Below are 20340 nucleotides of genomic sequence, written 5' to 3'. Positions count from 1 at the left end.
ACAGGAATTAGGCAGAGATTGTGGAGTGAAGCACATTGAAGTTGAAGCAGCAGCACTCTGCTTATATAAGTCTGTTAGCAACATGTAAGCTAAAAAAAGGAATTCAATATTTCTCTTGCTACACAAAGGTTCATTTAAATTTTCCTGCAGGCAATATAAATGTTTAATTTATATAGATATACTGTGTATTTTCGCCATGTTCTACAACATTTTATAGCATGAAAATCTTCTCGGGAAAGTTTTGTCTGCTTAAATCACACAGCTTTGTATTATACAAAAATCACATTCAGATCAGATTAAACTGTCAGTCCTGCATAACAGAGGAAACATTCAGTATTAACAAAGCAGAGACACTGCTGTTAATTTTTGTACAGCTGCTGAACTGACTTCAGTCACTGTGTCTCTCGAGCACAATAATAAACAGCAGAATCTTCAGTCTTCAGACTGTTGATCTGCAGATACACCTGCTGTTTGCTGTTGTCTCTGGAGATGGTGAACCGGCCTTTAAATGACTGAGAGTAGTAGATGCTGCTACTACTATAAATAGCAGCAATCCACTCCAGTCCTTTTCCAGTAGCCTGTCTGACCCAGTGCATCCAGTAGTCACTGAATGTGAAACCAGAGCCTGTACAGGTGAGTGTGTGGGATTCTCCAGGGATTTTAACCACCGGTTCAGATTCTGTCAGAGTCTGACCATCAACACCTGTCAAACAGTCAAAGAAATTAATTTAATAATGTTTGTCACAAAAATCAAAATGCGCCAGAATAAATTCAAACAAACTTTTCACCTGCACAGCAGATAGTTAACAACAGCAGCCCTGTTCTATAATCCATCATGTTAACCTGAGAGTCCACTGTTCTGTCATCATCACTGCAGTCACATATGTAGAGGTGGAAGATATTTGAGTTTTGCATTGACTCCTCCTCACAGGACAGATTGTGGAGAAGAACCACTGACTTGGTTTTCAGTTAAAACCATGTGAGCATGAAAAAGTTAATGTTTACTGAGCAGCAACAGGTTCTCTGTTCCTGAACACATTAGTTAATTGGTTCTTTTTCTATATAACCACTGACATGGTCTTGAGTTATCACCACTTAAAAATGAATAAGTGATTACTGAGTAAACACGGTTTTTCTTCTAAAACTCCTACTTTTAAATTTATGAAATTATACAATGTCTCATCTTTTTTTCTCTTCAGTGTAAAATGGTTGAAAATTTAATATCACAATTCAGAAGGTTTATAATGAGTAACCAGATTAAAAAAATATTATCTTACACTTCTGTCATCAAACTTTTCTGGACATGTAGTCCTGCTGGTTAACTTCCAGAACTACTAGATTCACGAATCACAGAGGGGATTTATTTTGTGTCATGTTCATGTCATGTTGACTAGTTGCAGCACAGCTGTCTTCTTAGACCTAGAGTGTGTGATGTTAAAGAATATAAATGTATATTAAGTAATCAGACCAGAGCCTGTCTGCTGACAGACCACAGCTCATCTGTCTTCTTTATTCTTTCCTGTAGAAAAACAGGAACCATCAGAGGCCTGTAACATAAAATTCTGACACGCTTTCACATCAAAGTTCATCATGTTCTGGACTTTGTTTCTGCCTCCTGTGTCACTTTGGCTTTTTCACACAACAACAAACTGCAGAATCATCTTGTTTGAGACTCTTCACTGTCAAATACAAGCAAGTTTGGGAAGAGTCTTTGGTGATGGAAAACTGGTCTTGGAGACTTTGGGCAAATCTTGCACCACTTCCCTCATCAATGTGTCCGATCCATTCTTCTGCTCTGTGGACTGCTGGCTTAGAGGAAGAGAGAAGCTCCCTGCTGAGCAGCTGAAAAACAGAGCTGGGAAGATAGCAGACATTAGAAAGTTTTGCTTGTTTTATTGTTTGTTTTTCTCGTTTGGATACAGACTTCATTAACTGGAAATAAGAAACAAGATGGAGACACTTTGTAAAATTCATGGCGACTATCAGAGCTGCAACTGTAAACTCTGATCTGATGTATAATGAGCAGCAATATGAGGTGGAGACTGGATTTTACAGGAATGCTAGTCTGATTTTTTTATATATATAGCAGTGAAAGATAAAAGGTTTAAGGTCTGATGTTTGGTTTGTAGAGGAGCAACGATCATGAAGCAGAATTATGTGATGATTGTTTGTGTGATTAAAAGTTGAAAAGTACTTTGAAGATGATCCATGATGGATTCAGGGGTTAAAAGAAAAATGTCAGTATGAGCCTAAATTCAGTTTCATTTCATTCAGTGAACATCCTTTGGATATAAACAGAAAATAAAAATGTTTATAAAACTGTTTATAGTCTCACAGGAAAAAGAAAGTTGACACAGACCTTTGATGTCTTTGTTAAAAAAAGTGATTTGTAAAATGTATTAAGAAGTTTTGACTCAGGACATGTTTCAGAAATATTGTTTTTGTATGTTAATCTGAGAACCTTTTTTTTCCAAGTTCTCAAAGAATTTTTCAAAAGCAGAATCAAAATATGAACTAAATTTACTGCTTGAATGCATTGACACAAAAAAGTTGAAGGTTTTTGTACAGCTGTTAAACCAACTTCAGTCACTGTGTCTCTCGAGCACAATAATAAACAGCAGAATCTTCAGTTTTCAGACTTTTCATCTGCAGATACACCTGCTGTTTGCTGTTGTCTCTGGAGATGATAAACCGACCCTGAACTGACTGAGAGTAGTAGATGCTGCCACCACCACTACTGATATAAGCAATCCACTCCAGTCCTTTTCCAGGAGCCTGTCTGACCCAGCCAATCCTGTAGCTGCTGAATGTGAAACCAGAGCCTGTACAGGTGAGTTTGTGGGATTCTCCAGGATTTTTAACCACTGGTTCAGATTCTGTCAGAGTCTGACCATCAACACCTGTCAAACCAAAGAAGAAATACATTCCATGAATAATAATGGTAACACACACACACACTTACAAAATGAGATCACGATTATTAATCATCTTCACCTGCACAGCAGAGAGTTAAAAGCAGCAGCCCTGTTCTATAATCCATCATGTTAAACTCTGAGCCCTCACTTCTCTGTTATCATCAAAGCAGTCACATAAGTAGATGTGGAATCCATTTAAAATTTGCATTGACTCCTCCTCATAAGAAGAATAGCTTGGACCTGCTTTTGACTCGACTTCTTTCTGCTTCAGGAGGTTGAACTGATTAAAATCAACTGACTGATTTGCCCAAAATTCAGATTTGCCCAGTTTGATTTGTACAATATGTATAAATATAAGATAAAAGCTATCGAAGATAACATACACTCTTGTTGTTGTTGTTTCTTTTCACCCTAATAGTTTTTGTTTGCAGCTCACATATTACTCCAAGAATTTAGTAAAACTTGTGTTCTCTGCTCAGAAAAACACAATTTTTAAGGCCACATGTAGGTTTACCATAATGAAAAAATAACTTACACTTTAATTATTCAAGCTTTATCTATTTCTTTTCTTTTTTTATAAATAAATTGGATTGCACTGTTCTGTACTTATTAACTGTTAACTGCTGTGTTTTTCATGCTGAAAGTTAGACAACAGATGAATGTTCAGTGTGAGTACTTGTGTTTTGATATAAATTTAAGATTCAAGGGCACTTCTGACATATTATTAGAGCTTCTTCTGTCACCAACCAGAATGAGGAGCAGTACATGTCCTCACCCCACATATATCTCCACTGTCTGATAATATCTTATCTTCAGGTGTGTTTGTGCACACATGTGGATGAGTGAGTTGGGGAATAAATGTACATTTATGTGTAGTAGGTAGAAAAAAATAGCAACATTAATATTTTATATGGTGTTTATACAACTCCAAATCAGTAGTTAGCGACCTTGTATACTACTTTATATGATGCACCACTGTGTTACCAAAAGCATCCACTCACCCATCCAAATAATCTAAGTCAGGTGTTCCATGACCACAGGTGTATAAAATTCAAACACTGAGGCATGCAGACTGTTTCTACAAACATTTGTGAAAGAATGGATCGTACTGTAGTGGGATGCCACTTGTATAACAAATTTGTTCACTCCTAAATATTCCACAGTCAACTATGAGGAGCCGTTTAAGACATTATTAAGAATTACCCTCTCACAGACACATGTGAAATTTAAGTCACTCACACATTATACTGAATCCTCTCAAATATCATTGTCACCGTTGCAACAGACTCTGCAACGGACACACCTGCTACTGCCAATCACCGCCGATCTCCCTCTCTGGAATACTAATGACACATACCTGCAAGCAATCCCAAGCCAGGACTTATAAGCCCCAGTTCTCCAGTCAGTCTCCGTTGGACCTCGTTCAAGTATTCTGAACTCTTCCTTCTCCCGGTCCCGACTGACCCAGCTGAACTACCAGGTTATACCAAGCGTTGGACTCGTGAGACACATTCTCCACCAAACCTCGGAGTTGTCAATAAACCTGTTAAACCTGTTCTGTCTCCGAGAAGTCCTTCATAACAATCATACTGAAATCATTCACACATTATAGTAAAACCTCTTATATACTATACTGAAATGCTGTTATATATTATTCTGAAATCTCATCTTATATACTTTACTGAAATGCAGCTCCCTGTCTCATCCTTGACTCAGTGTTTGATGAAGGAAGTTCTCAACCCTGTGTTTCTGTTTTCATTTGCCAGTGCTGAAACATCGTGCTTATGTAACTGAGACAGTAACTGTGTTGTTGTATTTATAACATTGAATCCTATAAAACACTCCTAAACCTCGAGGAAAGCCTTTCCAGTAGAGTTAAAGTTGTTATACCTTCAAAGGGTGGGCTAATGTCATATTGAACTCATTTGATTAAGAACAGGAAGTCTATGAGTTCATACAAGAGTCAAGGCAGGTGAGAAGATACTTTTGGCAGTAATAGTTTATATTGAGCATTTGACAAGATGAATGTTGCTTTAGTGAAAAAACTCAATTTACCACAGATGAGCAGTTTATTTCTTAAGTAATCAACAAGCATTTCTCTGTGTTCTGGATCAGAAGTCCCCAAGTTGCATTGTAACCTCCTAGGTTTCATATTGTCAGATGCTAATTTTGAGATACCCGACACACAGGATCTCCCTTATCCACTATTACTATTTCCATTACTCTGTTACCTGGTCAAGACCAGATTAAGATATGCCTTGTCATATTTTCTTGTCTTTTTTTTTTTTTTTTTTTATGGTTTAGTTTTTTTTTCATTGAAATATCTGAAGTGTTGCTCATATGAATTGTTAGACAATACTTTGTAACAGAAAAACATATTTAATAACTGGCATAAATGACAATAGAAATTTAAAATTTTTAAAGACCCACCACTTACTTTTTTATACAGATCTCTCTGATTCTTTGAATTGTTAAAAAAATGTTTTTTTTAAATATATTTTAAGTTTTCTTGGCTTATTAAGTATTTCTTTCCTTCTGTTTAGTAAAACCCGCCTTGAACAGACTAAGAGTACCATTTGTTTCCACTATTGCAGCCCTTCCTGTCTGAACATAATGAGAGAGATGGGAAAAAACCAAGAGAGAGGTAATCACACAGAAGGAAAACTAACAGAATGTCAAAAACACACTGAAATCATAGAAGGCAACACGAGATACTGGGTATAAACAAAAGTTCTGGAGAGTTTTTCTTATTCACAGAGTGAGTCAAACCCTGCAAGAGAAAATTTTTCAATTTCAATTCTTATACGCAATTTATCCGTCTTAAAATGTTTAATATTTTACCAGATTAGTTGTACAGTAGGCTGATGTTAATTTTGGTTCATCACCATTTATTCATTTTTTTTATTATTTATTTATTAATTTATTGGTTCATTAAAGTAACCGGCCGACCACTGGACTGTCCTACTCAGACCATTAAAAACCACCCCTTTTTGCTGTGGTCCATGTGCCTGAGTATTTTATTTATCCAAATAGTCAGCACAGAACTTTGTGCCCCATCAGCCTGTAAAACATGTTGATTTAAAGCTTATTGGTCGTTTTCTGAAGTGACACCAGGCTGAACCAATCCGATGCTTTCAATCCTTTTTGGTTCTGTCCTAGTGGGTGCAACTACCTGTAAGAACTAGGGAAAGAAAATGGAGAGGAAGCACAAAGGAACTGTGATTTACAAAAAAAGAATAAATTAAATAAATAAAAGAAGAGAGAGAGCGAGAGAGACATGTATCTCCTTACTGTTCTCATTAAAGAGACCCATTTAACTCTGAGTCTGATCCATACGAGTCGATAAAACTGCCAGTTTTTGCCACGTTAGTTTGTTTCTTTGCATTTACAAAATTAGTTGATGACATCAATGTTTCCAGCAGGAGAACAGCTGGTGAGCTGGTTGTATTGACTGGTTGACTGGTTGTGTTAACTGGTTAAAACAACAGATTTTAAATTTAGATGTTCTATTGAAAGTGTGATCGTGATTTTTAACCATCATCTATCCACATTAACTGGCAAATTTCTGATTTCTTCATTAACTTGTTGTTGGTTCTGGGCTGATAGTCTGATACTTTATGTTTTTGTGCTTATGGACAGAAAGGAAACACTTTAAGATTTGTTTACTTTTTTCATCCATACATTAAAGTGATGCAAATGTTTGTCCTTTTGGACCTGACTAATTCATTTTGTAAAAAAAAACAAAAAACAAAAACAAACAAACAAATAAAAAAACAAAAAAACACACACACAGACAAACACACACACACACTCACACACACACACAAATAAATAAATAAATAAATAAAAACCTCCCTTCAATCTTTTGTTGAACCTAGTTAACCTAGTTGAGGTAAGATTTCCAGAAGAGAAGATTTTTTCTGTTTCTGCACATTATTCAGGGACAGTTTTCATCTGATCCATCGCTCTGCTGGAGTGTAGATGTTTTTCTTATTAACAAATTACACTTTTTAAAACTTGTTTAATGTGTTCACTCTTACTGATTCCTGCTAACTCACTCCGAAGCTTCAATTATTTTAAGGAGTTTCACGGTTAATATTCACATTTAAGGGAGTTCAAAGATTTTTGGTGAGCCTGGTCATATATGGGCCGGTCTGGGTCAAAATGCCACGGTTGACTTTTTATCCCAGCCCACACATATTATGAATAAAGAAGAAAACAACTCTCTCACTGTGTTTCTTCTGCTGCAGGAATCCACTGCTGTGTCCTCGGTCTACAGACTGTTCATCTGTAGATAGATTTGTTTTTGTATTTATCTACTTTATTTAAACTGGTAACATTCCAGATACAACTTTTAATGAAAATAAGTGACAATTTTCACCTTCACAAAGCAACAATCATGTCAGTTGTCATGTTAGTTATTTGTTAACACCCTCTGTTGTCTGGATGATTTCACTTTGATCATAAAGGTCATTGATGTCTTTGGAAATTACATTTAAAAGAAACACAAATCCCATTTTATTTATAATAGATACAGCAATGTCTCAGTCTATATTACAATAACTTAATTAAGGTTATCATATGTCCGCAATAAAGAAAATTGATGTATAATGTAAAATGTTGAAATTTAACTCATATTAGCAGGTTGGTTTAATGGTCATGTAAAACTGTAGTAAGTGGATTTTGTACAGCTGCTCAATGAGCTTCAGTCAGTGTGGGTCTCTGACACAGTAATACACTGCTGTGTCTTCAGTCTTCAGACTGTTCATCTGTAGATAGATTTTACTGCTGGAGTCATCTCTGGAGATGGTGAATCGACTCTGGACTGACTGAATGTAATGTGTAGGCCAGCCATCTGTGCCTATATAAGCAATCCACTCCAGGCCTTTTCCAGGAACCTGTCTGACCCAGACCATAGCATAGCTGCTGAATGTGAATCCAGAGGCTGTACAGGCCAATTTGTGGGATTCTCCAGGACTTTTAAATACAGATTCAGATTCTGTCAGAGTCTGACCATCAACACCTATCAATACAGAAAAATAATCATTAGTCATACTTTACCAGTTTTCTAAAATAAGACTTAAGGATCATTTAACATTTTCACCTGTCCAGCAGATAGTTAAAACCAGCAGAGCTGTTCTGTACTCCATCATGTAAACTGTGTCCACTTGTCTCAACAGATTGATAAAAAGAGGCTGAAGATCAAACTTTTGCATAAACTCCTCCCCACAGGAAGAATTAAACTCGTTCAGACTGTATTTGTAACGCTATATAGTTTTGCTAACACATTTAAGAATGAAAGCATGCAGAAGAAATTAATGGTGAACTTTTCCATGATAAAATAAACAATTATAAAATTCTCAAAACTACATCACTTGTTAAACATTTGATTAACTTTTTTTTCCCTTATTTTTTGTCTTTTAGTTTTCACGTGTCATGTGTCACTGCTGAGATGACCTGCTGTAACTGTCTGATTAGACAGAAAGTGGGATTAAAACCAAACTTTTACTGCCCCCTACAGGTCATAAATGGACGTGCACACACTTTTCTCTGAAACAAGAAAGAATCTAATTATACACAATCACATTAAGCCAGATTAAACTGCTCATTTGCTTAAACAGAGAAAACAATCAAACTAGACAAACGTTAGAATATAACAGAAATGTGTCCTGTATACAAAATACACCTGACAGCTCTGGAACAATAAAACAACCTGAGTAGCTCAAACAAAGAGAAGAGAGTTTCTTATTCTGGCCGCTGTTTACTGACACAAGAAATAAGTTCTGGTGTAATAATGAGATGTTTTGGGTGAGTTATGCTACTAGCAGCTATGCAGTACAGGTGTGATGTCTATTAACTTATCAAAGTTAATTTACAAGTATAACATATTTCTACATAAACGCATGAACTGTGTTCACATGTACTGTATTATTTTCTCTGCGTGATAATATTTTACAAAATTTACTTTTCACAGCAGATTTTTACCTCCTGAAATCAGAGAATTTATTGTGATTAACATCCTTCATTTATACAACACTAGCATTTGTGTACAGAAAAGAGTCATTAACAACAAAAAGCAAATTAAAGCAGAAATATGTTTGTCCAGCATGTCTCAGAGACGCTCAGCTGGACTGACATCAGGACATCTTGAAGACTTGTTTTGCATTTTAAACCCAATGTTCCTTAAACCGTTGTGTGTGTGTAACACATTAAAATAAAACTGGCATGCATTAGTGGTCGGGCTGGTCATGCAGAGGAGTGATGGGTAGAGTGGCAGGAGGAGGAGAGGAAGAGTGGAACATCCGATGAGACATAATGATAATAATAATAATAACAATAATAGAAAACTAATGAGTGTAGAGCAGTTAGAAACAAGATACAATTTTTTCCATTGTGTGACATCAGCATTGGCCCTGGGTTAGAGGAAGCTGATGTTTTACCTAATGAGAGTGAGGAAGAGAGGGGAATGTGACAGCTGGAGAGAAGTAGAGATGTTTGTCTGTTATGGTAGCTGGTACTGGCTCTTCCATCTCTGGGGCTGAGGTCGCTGAGGTGGTTAAAAAGCTCTTTGTTGGCAAGGCTCCAGGGGGTGGATGAGGTCTGCCCACAGTTCCTTAAGCCTCTGGATGCTTTAGGGTTGTCTTGGCTGACACGCCTCTGCAGCATCGCGTCAACATCGGGGACAGTTCCCCCTGTACTGGCAGACTGGTGTGGTGGTCCCCCTCTTCAAAAAGGGGGACTGGATGGTGTGTTCCAACTACAGGGGGATCACACTACTCAACCTCCCCGGTAAGGTCTATTCAGGGGTGCTGGAGAGGAGGGTCCGTCAGATATTCGAACCTCAGATTGAGGAGAAGCAGTGTCGTTTTCGTCCCAGTCGTGGAAGAGTGGACCAGCTCTACACCCTCTTCAGGGTCTTTGAGGGGGCATGGGAGTTTGCCCAACCAATATACATGTGCTTTGTGGACTTGGAGAAGGCATTCGACCATGCCCCATGGGGACTCCGGGAGTATGGAGTGCTGGACCCGCTTGTACAAGTTATCCGGTCCCTGTTCAACTGGTGTAAGAGCTTGATCCACATTGCAGTAAATCTGAATCGTTTCCAGTGCGGGTTGGACTTCGCCAAGGCTGCCCTTTTTCACCGATTCTGTTCATAACTTTTATGGACAGAATTTCCAGGTGCAGCCGAGGTGTTCAGGGGATCCAGTTTGGTGGCCTCAGGATTGGGTCTCTGCTCTTAGCAGATGATGTGGTTCTGTTGGCTTCATCGGGCCGTGATCTTCAGCTCTCACTGGAGCGATTCACAGCCGAGTGTGAAGCGGCTGGGTTGAGAATCAGCACCTCCAAGTCCGAGACCATGGTCCTCAGCCGGAAAAGGGTGGAGTGCTCTCTCCGGATCTGCAATAAGGTCCTGCCCCAAGTGGAGGAGTTTACGTATCTCGGGTCTTGTTCACGAGTGAGGGAAGGATGGAGTCTGGGTCTTCCTGGGGAAGACCCAGGACATGCTCGACGGACTACATCTCTCGGCTGGCCTTGGAACGCCTCAGGATCCTTCTGGATGAGCTCGTGAATGTGGCTGGGGAGAGGGAAGTCTGGGTTTTCCTGCTTAGGCAGCTGCCCCAGCAACCCGACTCTGGATAAGTGGAAGAAAATGGATAGATAGATATAGGATTCGGTTACCACTCCATCTGTAGAGAAAATACAGTCTCACCAATGCATCCAGTCCCACAGGGAGGGGAAGAGAAGAGGGAAAAGGGGTTAATGAGCTGCCCCCAGCACCAAGCTCCATCACAGACAAGCAGTACACCGCCGGCAGCAAGCAGGTGTAAATACCCAATAACCACCAAAGCCTAAGCAGAACAGGAAAGAAATGATGGCACTCAGGATCTGCCTAGATATAAAGGTGCCCTGCTCTGCCCAGCAATCAGTGCCATATAAGCCACACCTTGGGGTTGCAATGTGGGAGTAAGGAAATCCTACTCCACCACAATAGCTTTTAGTCACTTCCCAAAACTTAAGGTAGCAACATAGATTCACCAGCAGATCAAGATCTTCACCTTTCAGCTCAGCCCATCTTTCACCATGCCAGGCCAATGCAGAGCCTGCATCACTGCAGAAGCCACACCAATCCACCTGTCAATCTCCCCTTCATTCTTTTTACACTAATGAACAAGACACCAACAGACTCAAACTCCTTCACTCAGGGCAACATTTTATTCCCGACCTGGAGAGAGCACTTCACCCTTTTCCAGTGGAGGGTCACAACAGGCACTGACTACCTTACATCCACAGTTCCAATCATTTACCTCAGAAATGGAGGCAGAACATCAGTGTCCCCTGATTCATTAATTACTTATTACAATCTTCAGGTGAAATCTATACACTTCATAAAAAAAATACAAAAATAAAGTGATCTGAATGGTTATGTTAAAAAGAGGAAGTCTTTGTGTCCCACTCTGTGTCTCTTAGAGACAGTTGTTTGCTATTGTGATTGATTCTCATGCTAAAATAACTGTCTTCCTGAGATTTGTTAATGTGATGACCTTACTAATGTAGTGGATCTTAGCAGGGCTGGACTAGGACAAAACATCAGCCTGGGCATTTTGAGCCAAGACTGGCCCATCACCAGGTATTGATAGAAAGATGACCACGCTTATAAATGAAAACTAACCTTATTAGACTGCTTATACACTGACTTATTTTCCAACTAAAATACACATGAATTCATAAATGATATAAATTGTCTATTTGTATGTTTCAGACAGTCTGTTTCAACCATATTATTATTATTATTATTATTATTATTATTGTTATTATTGTTGTTGTTGTTGTTGCTGTTGTTGTTTTGGTTTCAGTAGAAGTGGTTTGGAACCAACAGTAAAAGTCAGATTAGTAAAGGGAAGCAGATGGAATATAACATTGTTAATTCTATAACGCTTATAAATATAAGAGACCTATGTCTAGCAACGCCCCTGCCTTCAGTCTCTGTTGGCATAACTTATTGATTACAAAAGTTGTTTTCAGGCTCAAAAGACAGATCCCAAAAACTCTCAGCTGTCAGCAATGTCGGAGTGGTTGATATTTATTACTGCACATCTAAACAGGAAACCTTATTTCTAATATTGCAGGAACTCCTGTTGTTTAACATAAACACAAAAGCTTAAAACTAGCAGCAGACATAAATCACTTCCCCAAAAACCAGTGACATTGCTACTGGATCCACCAGCTCTACATTTTCTACCTCTGGATAGTGCCTGATACTACCTGATAGTATCTGCCTGATGCGACAACGGACTCAGAATAATGTCTGTCTCCTCCCTATAGCACCCTTCCTCCTCTTTCGCCTCATCACCTCTGCTTCTGTGTTATTGTAGATTTTCTGATGTTTAATGAAGTTTGCTGGCTTCACACATGCATCAAACTGCGCATCGTTGCTGTTTGTGGAGCTGAAATATCTCCCCTTGTCACTGCATGTCATACTGAGCACTGGATTAACTGTGTGTGTGCAACGCTGCGTCTTTTACAAACATGCCTATGGCAGGCACAAGAAGAAGTAGTTCCTACTTATCATGGAAGTTTAGTTGAAATAGGATGAATAGATATTTCACTATTGATCCGCACATCACTACTATTTTTTTTCTCAGACAGATCATATCGTAGATCTGTTCCCACCTATTTATTTATTTGTTTCACCAGGACGCCGTTCTAAGAGTAACATGGTCCACTGGGAAATCTTCCTAAACCTCCTGATTAGCCGACATTGCTCTTGATGTGTGTTTCAGCGGGAGAAATCGGACGATTAGCGTGAGAGTCTAAGAATTCACTCAAATGCGTGAGTGAGTTATAACAGCAATCCACTCCAGTCCTTTTCCAGGAGTCTGTCTGTCCCAGTGCATCCAGTAGCTGCTGAATGTGAATCCAGAGCCTGTACAGGACAGTTTGTGTGATTCTCCTGGTTCTTTAATCACTGGTTCAGACTTGGTCAAGCCACCTATAGAGTTGCGCTCATGGAAAAAGTATTTTAAGTTCATTAAAAAGAGGCACTCAGGTTTGTAAACTTTAGGTAGCAAGAGACTGAACTCATCTTATTAAAGTTCAATTTACAAATAAAGCAAATGCATTGAATGATTGCCAGAGGACTGGCAAGCTTGGTCACACCATTTCACACATGCTCTACATGTACAAAGGATATGACTCACGCCTATGATGGGAGAAACACAGCACTCCAAACAAAAGAGGGATACCACTACCAGCAGGGCCCAGCCACCACCGCCTCAGAACTCCAGCACCTTAGAAGAAAGACAGAAATTAATAAAGATGTAAAAAACTAAATGAATTTGTATTTTTAATAAGTTGCTTAAAAACCATTTACGAAAAAATTTGTTAAACAAAAGCTAAAATAACAAACACAATAAAAAGTGGTTAAAATATTTTCCATCTCCAAACAACACCACCACATAGGAGCTGGACAACAACAGCCCATAAAACGAGAATAAAAGAACTTAAAAGAACAAAAGTGGAACCAAATCAATAGCTAAGCCAAAGCAAAGCAGCAGCAGAATCTCTTTAATGGCCTTAGGGCAGGGCTTTTTAGTCCACATAGGTCCAAGTAGCAGGAGTTAGCTGTTCTGGAGGACTGCTAACGAATAGAGAAGTCCAGGCCTGGAGGACCATCAGGCAACTTGTAATAAAGCTCCAGGGAGAGTCAAACAGCTTAAGCCTATCCAGCTAACCCGCTCCAGCAGGGATATACAAGTCTCCCAGGGAGGGCCTGTTCCAAAACAAGGTGCAGCAGTGTGAGGAGACGTCAAACAGTAATTAGGCAGAGATTGTGGAGTGAAGTACATTGAGGTTGCAGCAGCAGCACTCTGCTTATATAGGCTGGCAAACATCTCATGTCTTTAAAAAGGGTCTGTTAGCAACATGTAAGCTAAGAATGAGTTAAATATTGCTCTTACTACACAAAGGTTATTTTTCAGTTTTCCAGTAAGCAATATCAATGAGTCATTTACTGTGTATATCTATATAAATATATCTATGTTTTTGCAGTGTTCTACAATAATTTATTGTCTGCTTAAATCACACAGCTGTATTATACAAAATCACATTCAGATCAGATTAAACTGTCAGTCCTGCATAACAGAGGAAACATTCAGTATTAACAAAGCAGAGACACTGCTGTTAGTTTTTGTACAGCTGCTGAACTGACTTCAATTACTGTGGCTGTCGAGCACAATAATAAACAGCAGAATCTTCAGTCTTCAGACTGTTGATCTGCAGATACACCTGCTGCTGGCTGTTGTCTCTGGAGATGGTGAACCGGCCTTTAAATGACTGAGAGTAGTAGATGCTGCTACTACTATAAATAGCAGCAATCCACTCCAGTCCTTTTCCAGGAGCCTGTCTGACCCAGTTCATGTAGTAGTCACTGAATGTGAATCCAGAGCCTGTACAGGTGAGTGTGTGGGATTCTCCAGGCCTTTTAATCACTGGTTCAGACTGTGTCAGAGTCTGACCATCAACACCTGTCAAACAGTAAAAGAAATTACTTCAGTTAATTTTGTTTGTCACAAAAATCAAAATGTGCCAGAGTAAATTCAATCAAACTTTTGACCTGCACAGCAGAGAGTTAACAACAGCAGCCCTGTTCTATAATCCATCATGTTAACCTGAGAGTCCACTGTTCTGTCATCATGACTGCAGTCACATATGTAGAGGTGGAAGATATTTGAGTTTTGCATTGACTCCTCCTCACAGGACAGATTGTGGAGAAGAACCACTGACTTGGTTTTCAGTTAAAACCATGTGAGCGTGAAAAGGTTAATGTTTACTGAGCAGCAACAGATAATTATTCATGTGTCATTGTTAAAATGAAAATGAAAATGAACATATTAGTTAATTGGTTGTCTTTGTATATAACCACTGAGTTTGTCTTGAGTTATTATCTTACAAATGACTAAGCGATTTCTGAGCAGACAGTCTTTTTTCTAAAACTCCTACTTTTACTCCTTTGTAGTATGTCAGTGTATTTATGTCAATTAATTAGTTAGTCGGGTATCTTTCATTGTTGGGTTTAAGATAAGTTTGTTTCATTATTTCAAAGAGAAAATGTCAACTTTAAAATAAAGACAAACTGGATGTGTAATGAATTTATAAAATTATACAACGTCTCATCTTTTTGTGAAGTGTAAAATGGTTTAAAGTATAATATCATAATTCAGAAGGTTTATCATGAGAAACCAGATTAAAATAAAGATTTTCTTGCACTTCTGTCATGAAACTTTTATGGACATGTAGTCCTGCTGGTTAACTTCCAGAATTGCTAGATTCACGAATCACATTTTTTTTTTTGTGTCAGGTTTATATCATGTTGACTAGTTGCAGCACAGTTGTCTTATTAGACCTAGAGTGTGTGATGTTAAAGAATATAAATGTATATTAAGTAATCAGACCAGAGCCTGTCTGCTGACAGACCACAGCTCATCTGTCTTCTTGATTCTTTCCTGTAGAAAAACAGGAACCATCAGAAGCCTGTAACATAAAATTCTGACACGCTTTCACATCAAAGTTCATCATGTTCTGTACTTTGTTTCTGCCTCCTGTATCACTGTGGCTTTTTCAAACAACTGCAGAATCATCTTGTTTGAGACTCTTCACTGTCAAATACAAGCAAGTTTGGGAAGAGTCTTTGGTGATGGAAAACTGGCCTTGCAGACTTTGGGCAAATATTGTGCCAGTTCCCCCTTCAATGTGTCCGATCTATTCTTCTGCTCTGTGGACTGCTGGCTTAGAGGAAGAGAGAAGCTCCCTGCTGAGCAGCTGAAAAACAGAGCTGGGAAGATAGCAGACATATATATATATATATATATATATATATATATATATATATATATATATATATATATTCTCAGCTGGATAAAACTTCATTAACTGGAAATAAGAAACAAGATGGAGACACTTTGTAAAATTCATGGCGACTTTCAGAGCTGCAACTGTAAACTCTGATCTGATGTATAATGAGCAGCAACAGGAGGCGGAGACTGGATTTTACAGGAATGCTAGTCTGATTTTTTTATATACAGCAGTGAAAGATAAAAGGTTTGAGGTCTGAAGTTTAGTTTGTAGAGGAGCAATGATCATGAAACAGAATTATGTGATGATTGTTTGTGTGATTAAAAGTTGAAAAGTACTTTGAAGATGATCCATGACGGATTCAGGGTTAAAAGAAAAATGTCAGTATGGACCTTTACCTGAAGTCAGAGTTTAATTTCATTCAGTGAACATCCGTTGGATATTAACAGAAAATAAAAATGTATATTGTCTTACAGGAAAAAAGGAAGTTGACACAGAGTGATCTTTGATGTCTTTGTTAAAAAAAGTGCTTTGTAACGTTTATGTTGAAGTTTTTATTCAGGACATGTTTCAGAAATATTTTTCTTGTTTGTTATCATTAATCTGAGAACCTTTTTTTACTAATTTCTCAAACAATTTTTCAAAAGCAGAATCAAATTACAAACTAAATTTCCTGCTAGAATGCATTGACACTAAAAGGTTGCATGTTTTTGTACAGCTGAACCAACTTCAGTCACTGTGTCTCTCGAGCACAATAATAAACAGCAGAATCTTCAGTCTTCAGACTTTTCATCTGCAGATACACCTGCTGCTGTCTGTCATCTCTAGAGATGGTTAACCAACCCTGAACTAAGTGAGAGTAGGCGATGTTGGCACTATCATAAATAGCAGCAATCCACTCCAGTCCTTTTCCAGGAGCCTGTCTGACCCAGCCCATCCAGTAGCTGCTGAATGAGAATCCAGAAGCTGGATGGGTGTCCACATCAGCCTCTCTTCCGGTTTTCGCCCTCGGTCAGATGGTCAATCGAAGAGGGTCAACCAGGTGTTGGAGACCGGTCTACGTTGCCTCTGCTCCGAGAACCCGTCCTCTTGGGCCAGGAACTTGTCCTCGGTGGAATATGCCCATAACTCTCTCCCTTCCTCGACCACTGGACTCACCCCATTCTAGGTTGTGGAATGGGGTGAAGATATTTCAATTTTGCTAAAGTTTTGCTTTGGAGTTTTTTTCCCCCTCCCCAGCTGCCCCCCATTTTTTTTTCCTTAAATTTTACTTGTAAAACAAATCTTTTATATGTTCAAAATTCTTTCATAGCTTTGAAATTTAAGATAAAAACAAACAAATGAATAAAATAAACTTTGATGATGTTTTCATCACACAAAGTTAAATTAAAAAAGTCATGAATGAAATGTCGGCTTCAGACAATGAAAATTGTGGTTTAAACACACAACTCACTCGCATGTGATTTGTTGGAGTCTATTTCCCTTGTTAGTCAATTTGAATCGTGTAAACACAGGAGCAGTTTATGAAGAAAATTTGGATATGAAGAACATTTGAACAGTCGATGTTTCAGGGGGTGAAGTTTCAGTCACAGTTCTATGTGATCAATATCTGCAATCAGGCTGATCAGTTAAACCACGCTGCATCCTTACTGTCAGACTGGGAAAATTACTAATAAACTGCAATGACATTAGGAAGTCTAAATATAGCTGCTTGTGCTACTTGTGTTCATGTCTTAAATAAATTCTGGTTTCATATTGTTACAGGCGTCTTGTGGTTCTTCTGTTTAATCATTTTCTGATCTTGATGCTTGCAAGTCACCGTGCAGATATTTAATAATAAACAATTAAATAACATGTTCTCAGTAACAGCCTACCTGTGTTATGAGGTCAGAAATTTGAAATTTTACTCTTGTAGCCAGTTTACGTTATAATAAAACTAGATATCACACTTTATATATATCAAAAGCAAAGCTGATCATCAGAGTAATCTAGTTGCCCTCAGTACCGAAGCTCTACATTTTGATATATTTGTGAGATGTTTTTCCGATTAGCACAATATTTGTCGTCTTCAGCTCTCTTAAAATAAATAACTGAAATCTGTCCTGCAAATGTAACTAAAGTTTTTCTCTGTATTTATTATTACTTTTATTATTATTATTATTATATTAAGCCTCAATATTTTTTTGTTTTCTTAAAGAACAAGAGAGTACATAGTTTTCAAGTGATTTCGCGTATTGCTCTCTTTTTTTCTTTTTTCTTTTTACATTTTTCTTAAAGTGGATTTTCAAATACAGCACTGCTCATGGTTTTGCTCTGTGTGTGTGTTTGAGTTTGCAGGTAGGGCTGAGCAGGTTGCCATGGGGACTCAGGGCAGAGTCTGGAGCTTCAATTGGCACCACCTGCAGCTCATCATCCTGCTCGTTATGCTGTTCAACACGCTGCTATTTAGGGTGGTAGTCAGGCCTTCTTCTAAATCTTCTTGTGCCTCTTTGCAGTTATCACCTGGTTGTCTTGTTTTCCCCTTAGCTTTGTCGGATTGTTACAAGAAGTTCTTGGATATCCTCAAAGAACTCATGATCAGGACTACATTTCTCTACTAGCCTTACCTCAGCCGTTAGCCCTACCTGCTGCCAACTTATGCACCACAACTGGAGATCATTCCCTGGCTTACCCCTCCACCATCAGGCAACCACTGGATTACAGTAAGCAGCAGATCTTGCCTTCATAACCCAGAACCTCTTCAGACCAACATTAATCCTCTGCCCTCTCTTAGGGAAAGCTTCCTGGATCTGGACCAATCCTGCATTTAGTAAAAGATTATATATAAAAAAAAAAGATTGTTAATTGCTTTCCCTTAACTCTGTTTCCCTTATTATGCTCAAACATATAGGAATTTTAAAATAAGTAGGGAACTGTGGCTGTGCTCTTTTTCTTGACAAATGTGATTTCCTTCAGGGAAAGATTCTGTATATATTTAATATGGGGAAAAGAACATGTTCATTCAAATGCATACATGCAGTTGACCATACACACCTGTCCATCCGTTTTCTATAACAGCTTCTACCAATGCAGGCTCACTGAAGTCTATTGCAGCAGCTGCTCGGCCAGGAATCACCAGTCTATCAAAGGCCCAACAAAGACAATCACTCACACTAACTATAGGAGGAATTTACAGTGAACCTAACATGCATGTCTTTAGACTGTGTGAGGAAGATGGAGAACCTGCAGAGAAGCAACACATACTCAAGGAGAACATGCAAACTCCACAAAGACCCATCTGAACTAGTTATTATTCATAAATATTTTTAGACAGAAGAGTTAGTATTTTACTACTTTTTTTTTGACAATGAATTATATTTGTATTTTAATGTTGCATGTTACACATGTCTGTGCAATGAACCAGTCTTGTAACCATTAGTGGTCTCAGAGCTCCTCCTCTGGTGGCTTCATGTTAAAGTTTTCAGGCTCTGAGAGGTTTTTGTTCAGCTCTGCTGATGGTTTGTGTTACTGTGGCTCTCGCACAGTAATACACAGCTGTGTCTTCAGGCTGCATATTCTGTCCATTCAGAGTCACTGTTTTACTAGAAGTATCTAAGTCAATACTGAACTTGTTCTTTAGGGAGTCTTTGTAGTAAGAGCTTCCAGTATCTTTCATTCCAATCCACTCCAGTCCTTTCCCTGCAGGCTGTCTGATCCAAGCTGTGTACCAGCCCAAAGAATAAGAGACCTGACAGGTGATGGTCAGACGTTGACCTGGTTGTACAGTCATGGAGGCTGGTTGTACCAGTGTTTCACACTTAACATCTGTTTAAAGAAAAACAAGTTATTGTTTCTTTTTCTTTTTTTTTTTTCTCTCTCTCTGAAAAAAACAAAACTAACTCTAATTAATCAGAAGAAACTCACATGCAGCCACTAAGAGCAGGACCAGAGCTGAAGAAAACATGTTTGTTGATGAAACTGACATCCTGTCATCTCCACTCCACACGGTGGTTTCATGGTTTTATAACTGATAGGACGACCTGAGTTTGCATAGAAACATTGTTGGTTCATGATGTCACCAAAACTGTTGTTACTGTTGTCTGTCCTGCAGTCAGTTTCACATGTGGAAGCTAATTGTTACTGTACAGATTTAAAACTTACATGGAGGTTTGTGTGTGGTTAACACCTTGTTCTGGTCACCTGTTTTTTTTTTTTTTTTCCAGCATGTGATGCTGTACATGCTTAATTTCGCACATTCTTATATGTTCCACTGAATAAAAGTTATACAGTAAATATACATATTTTTATGTATTTTTATTCAGCTTCAGTTTCAGTTCCTCTGAAAGAGCTCAATAATAAACAGCAGTATTTTCAGGCGGGTAAACGGTCTTGAGCGTATATTTTTTTTTTTTTTTTTTTTTTTTTTTTTTTTTTAGTTCTTGTCATAGACACATAAGAGAAATTCAGTTTTACGAACAAACAGAGCAAGAAGAAGTCTCAATAAAGAAATTATTACATGAATATTCTAATATTTTTATTGTGTGTAAAAGGATTATTTTATCAGTGAAAGGTGAAATCTTGTGTGTGGAAAGCA

At 38.3% G+C, this 20340-nt stretch overlaps 1 protein-coding gene across 9 annotated transcripts in view; it reads right to left on the bottom strand.

The window, feature by feature from the left end:
• LOC121655986 (hemicentin-1-like) overlaps window positions 1-20340 on the bottom strand; it is a 176290-nt gene that overhangs the window by 123338 nt on the left and 32612 nt on the right. Inside the window, exons 1-3 of one of the 9 annotated variants that reach the window (XM_042011131.1) lie at window positions 19671-19729; window positions 19282-19571; window positions 16995-16998 (exon numbers count right to left, since the gene is read on the bottom strand). The exons of 4 other annotated variants lie outside the window; for them this stretch is intronic. In XM_042011131.1, coding sequence (XP_041867065.1) covers window positions 16995-16998; window positions 19282-19571; window positions 19671-19710 — 334 coding nt within the window. In that variant the 5' untranslated portion in view covers window positions 19711-19729. Of the gene's footprint in view, window positions 1-4797; window positions 4806-16994; window positions 16999-19275; window positions 19572-19670; window positions 19730-20340 lie in introns of those variants that run through there. 4 more of the 9 variants (XM_042011124.1, XM_042011140.1, XM_042011062.1 and 1 more) reach the window with 4 other exon arrangements.

This window comes from Melanotaenia boesemani, chromosome 2 (assembly GCF_017639745.1).
Source record: "Melanotaenia boesemani isolate fMelBoe1 chromosome 2, fMelBoe1.pri, whole genome shotgun sequence".
Classification (NCBI taxonomy): Eukaryota; Metazoa; Chordata; class Actinopteri; order Atheriniformes; family Melanotaeniidae; genus Melanotaenia; species Melanotaenia boesemani.
This window is presented reverse-complemented; position numbering and strand designations above follow the sequence as displayed.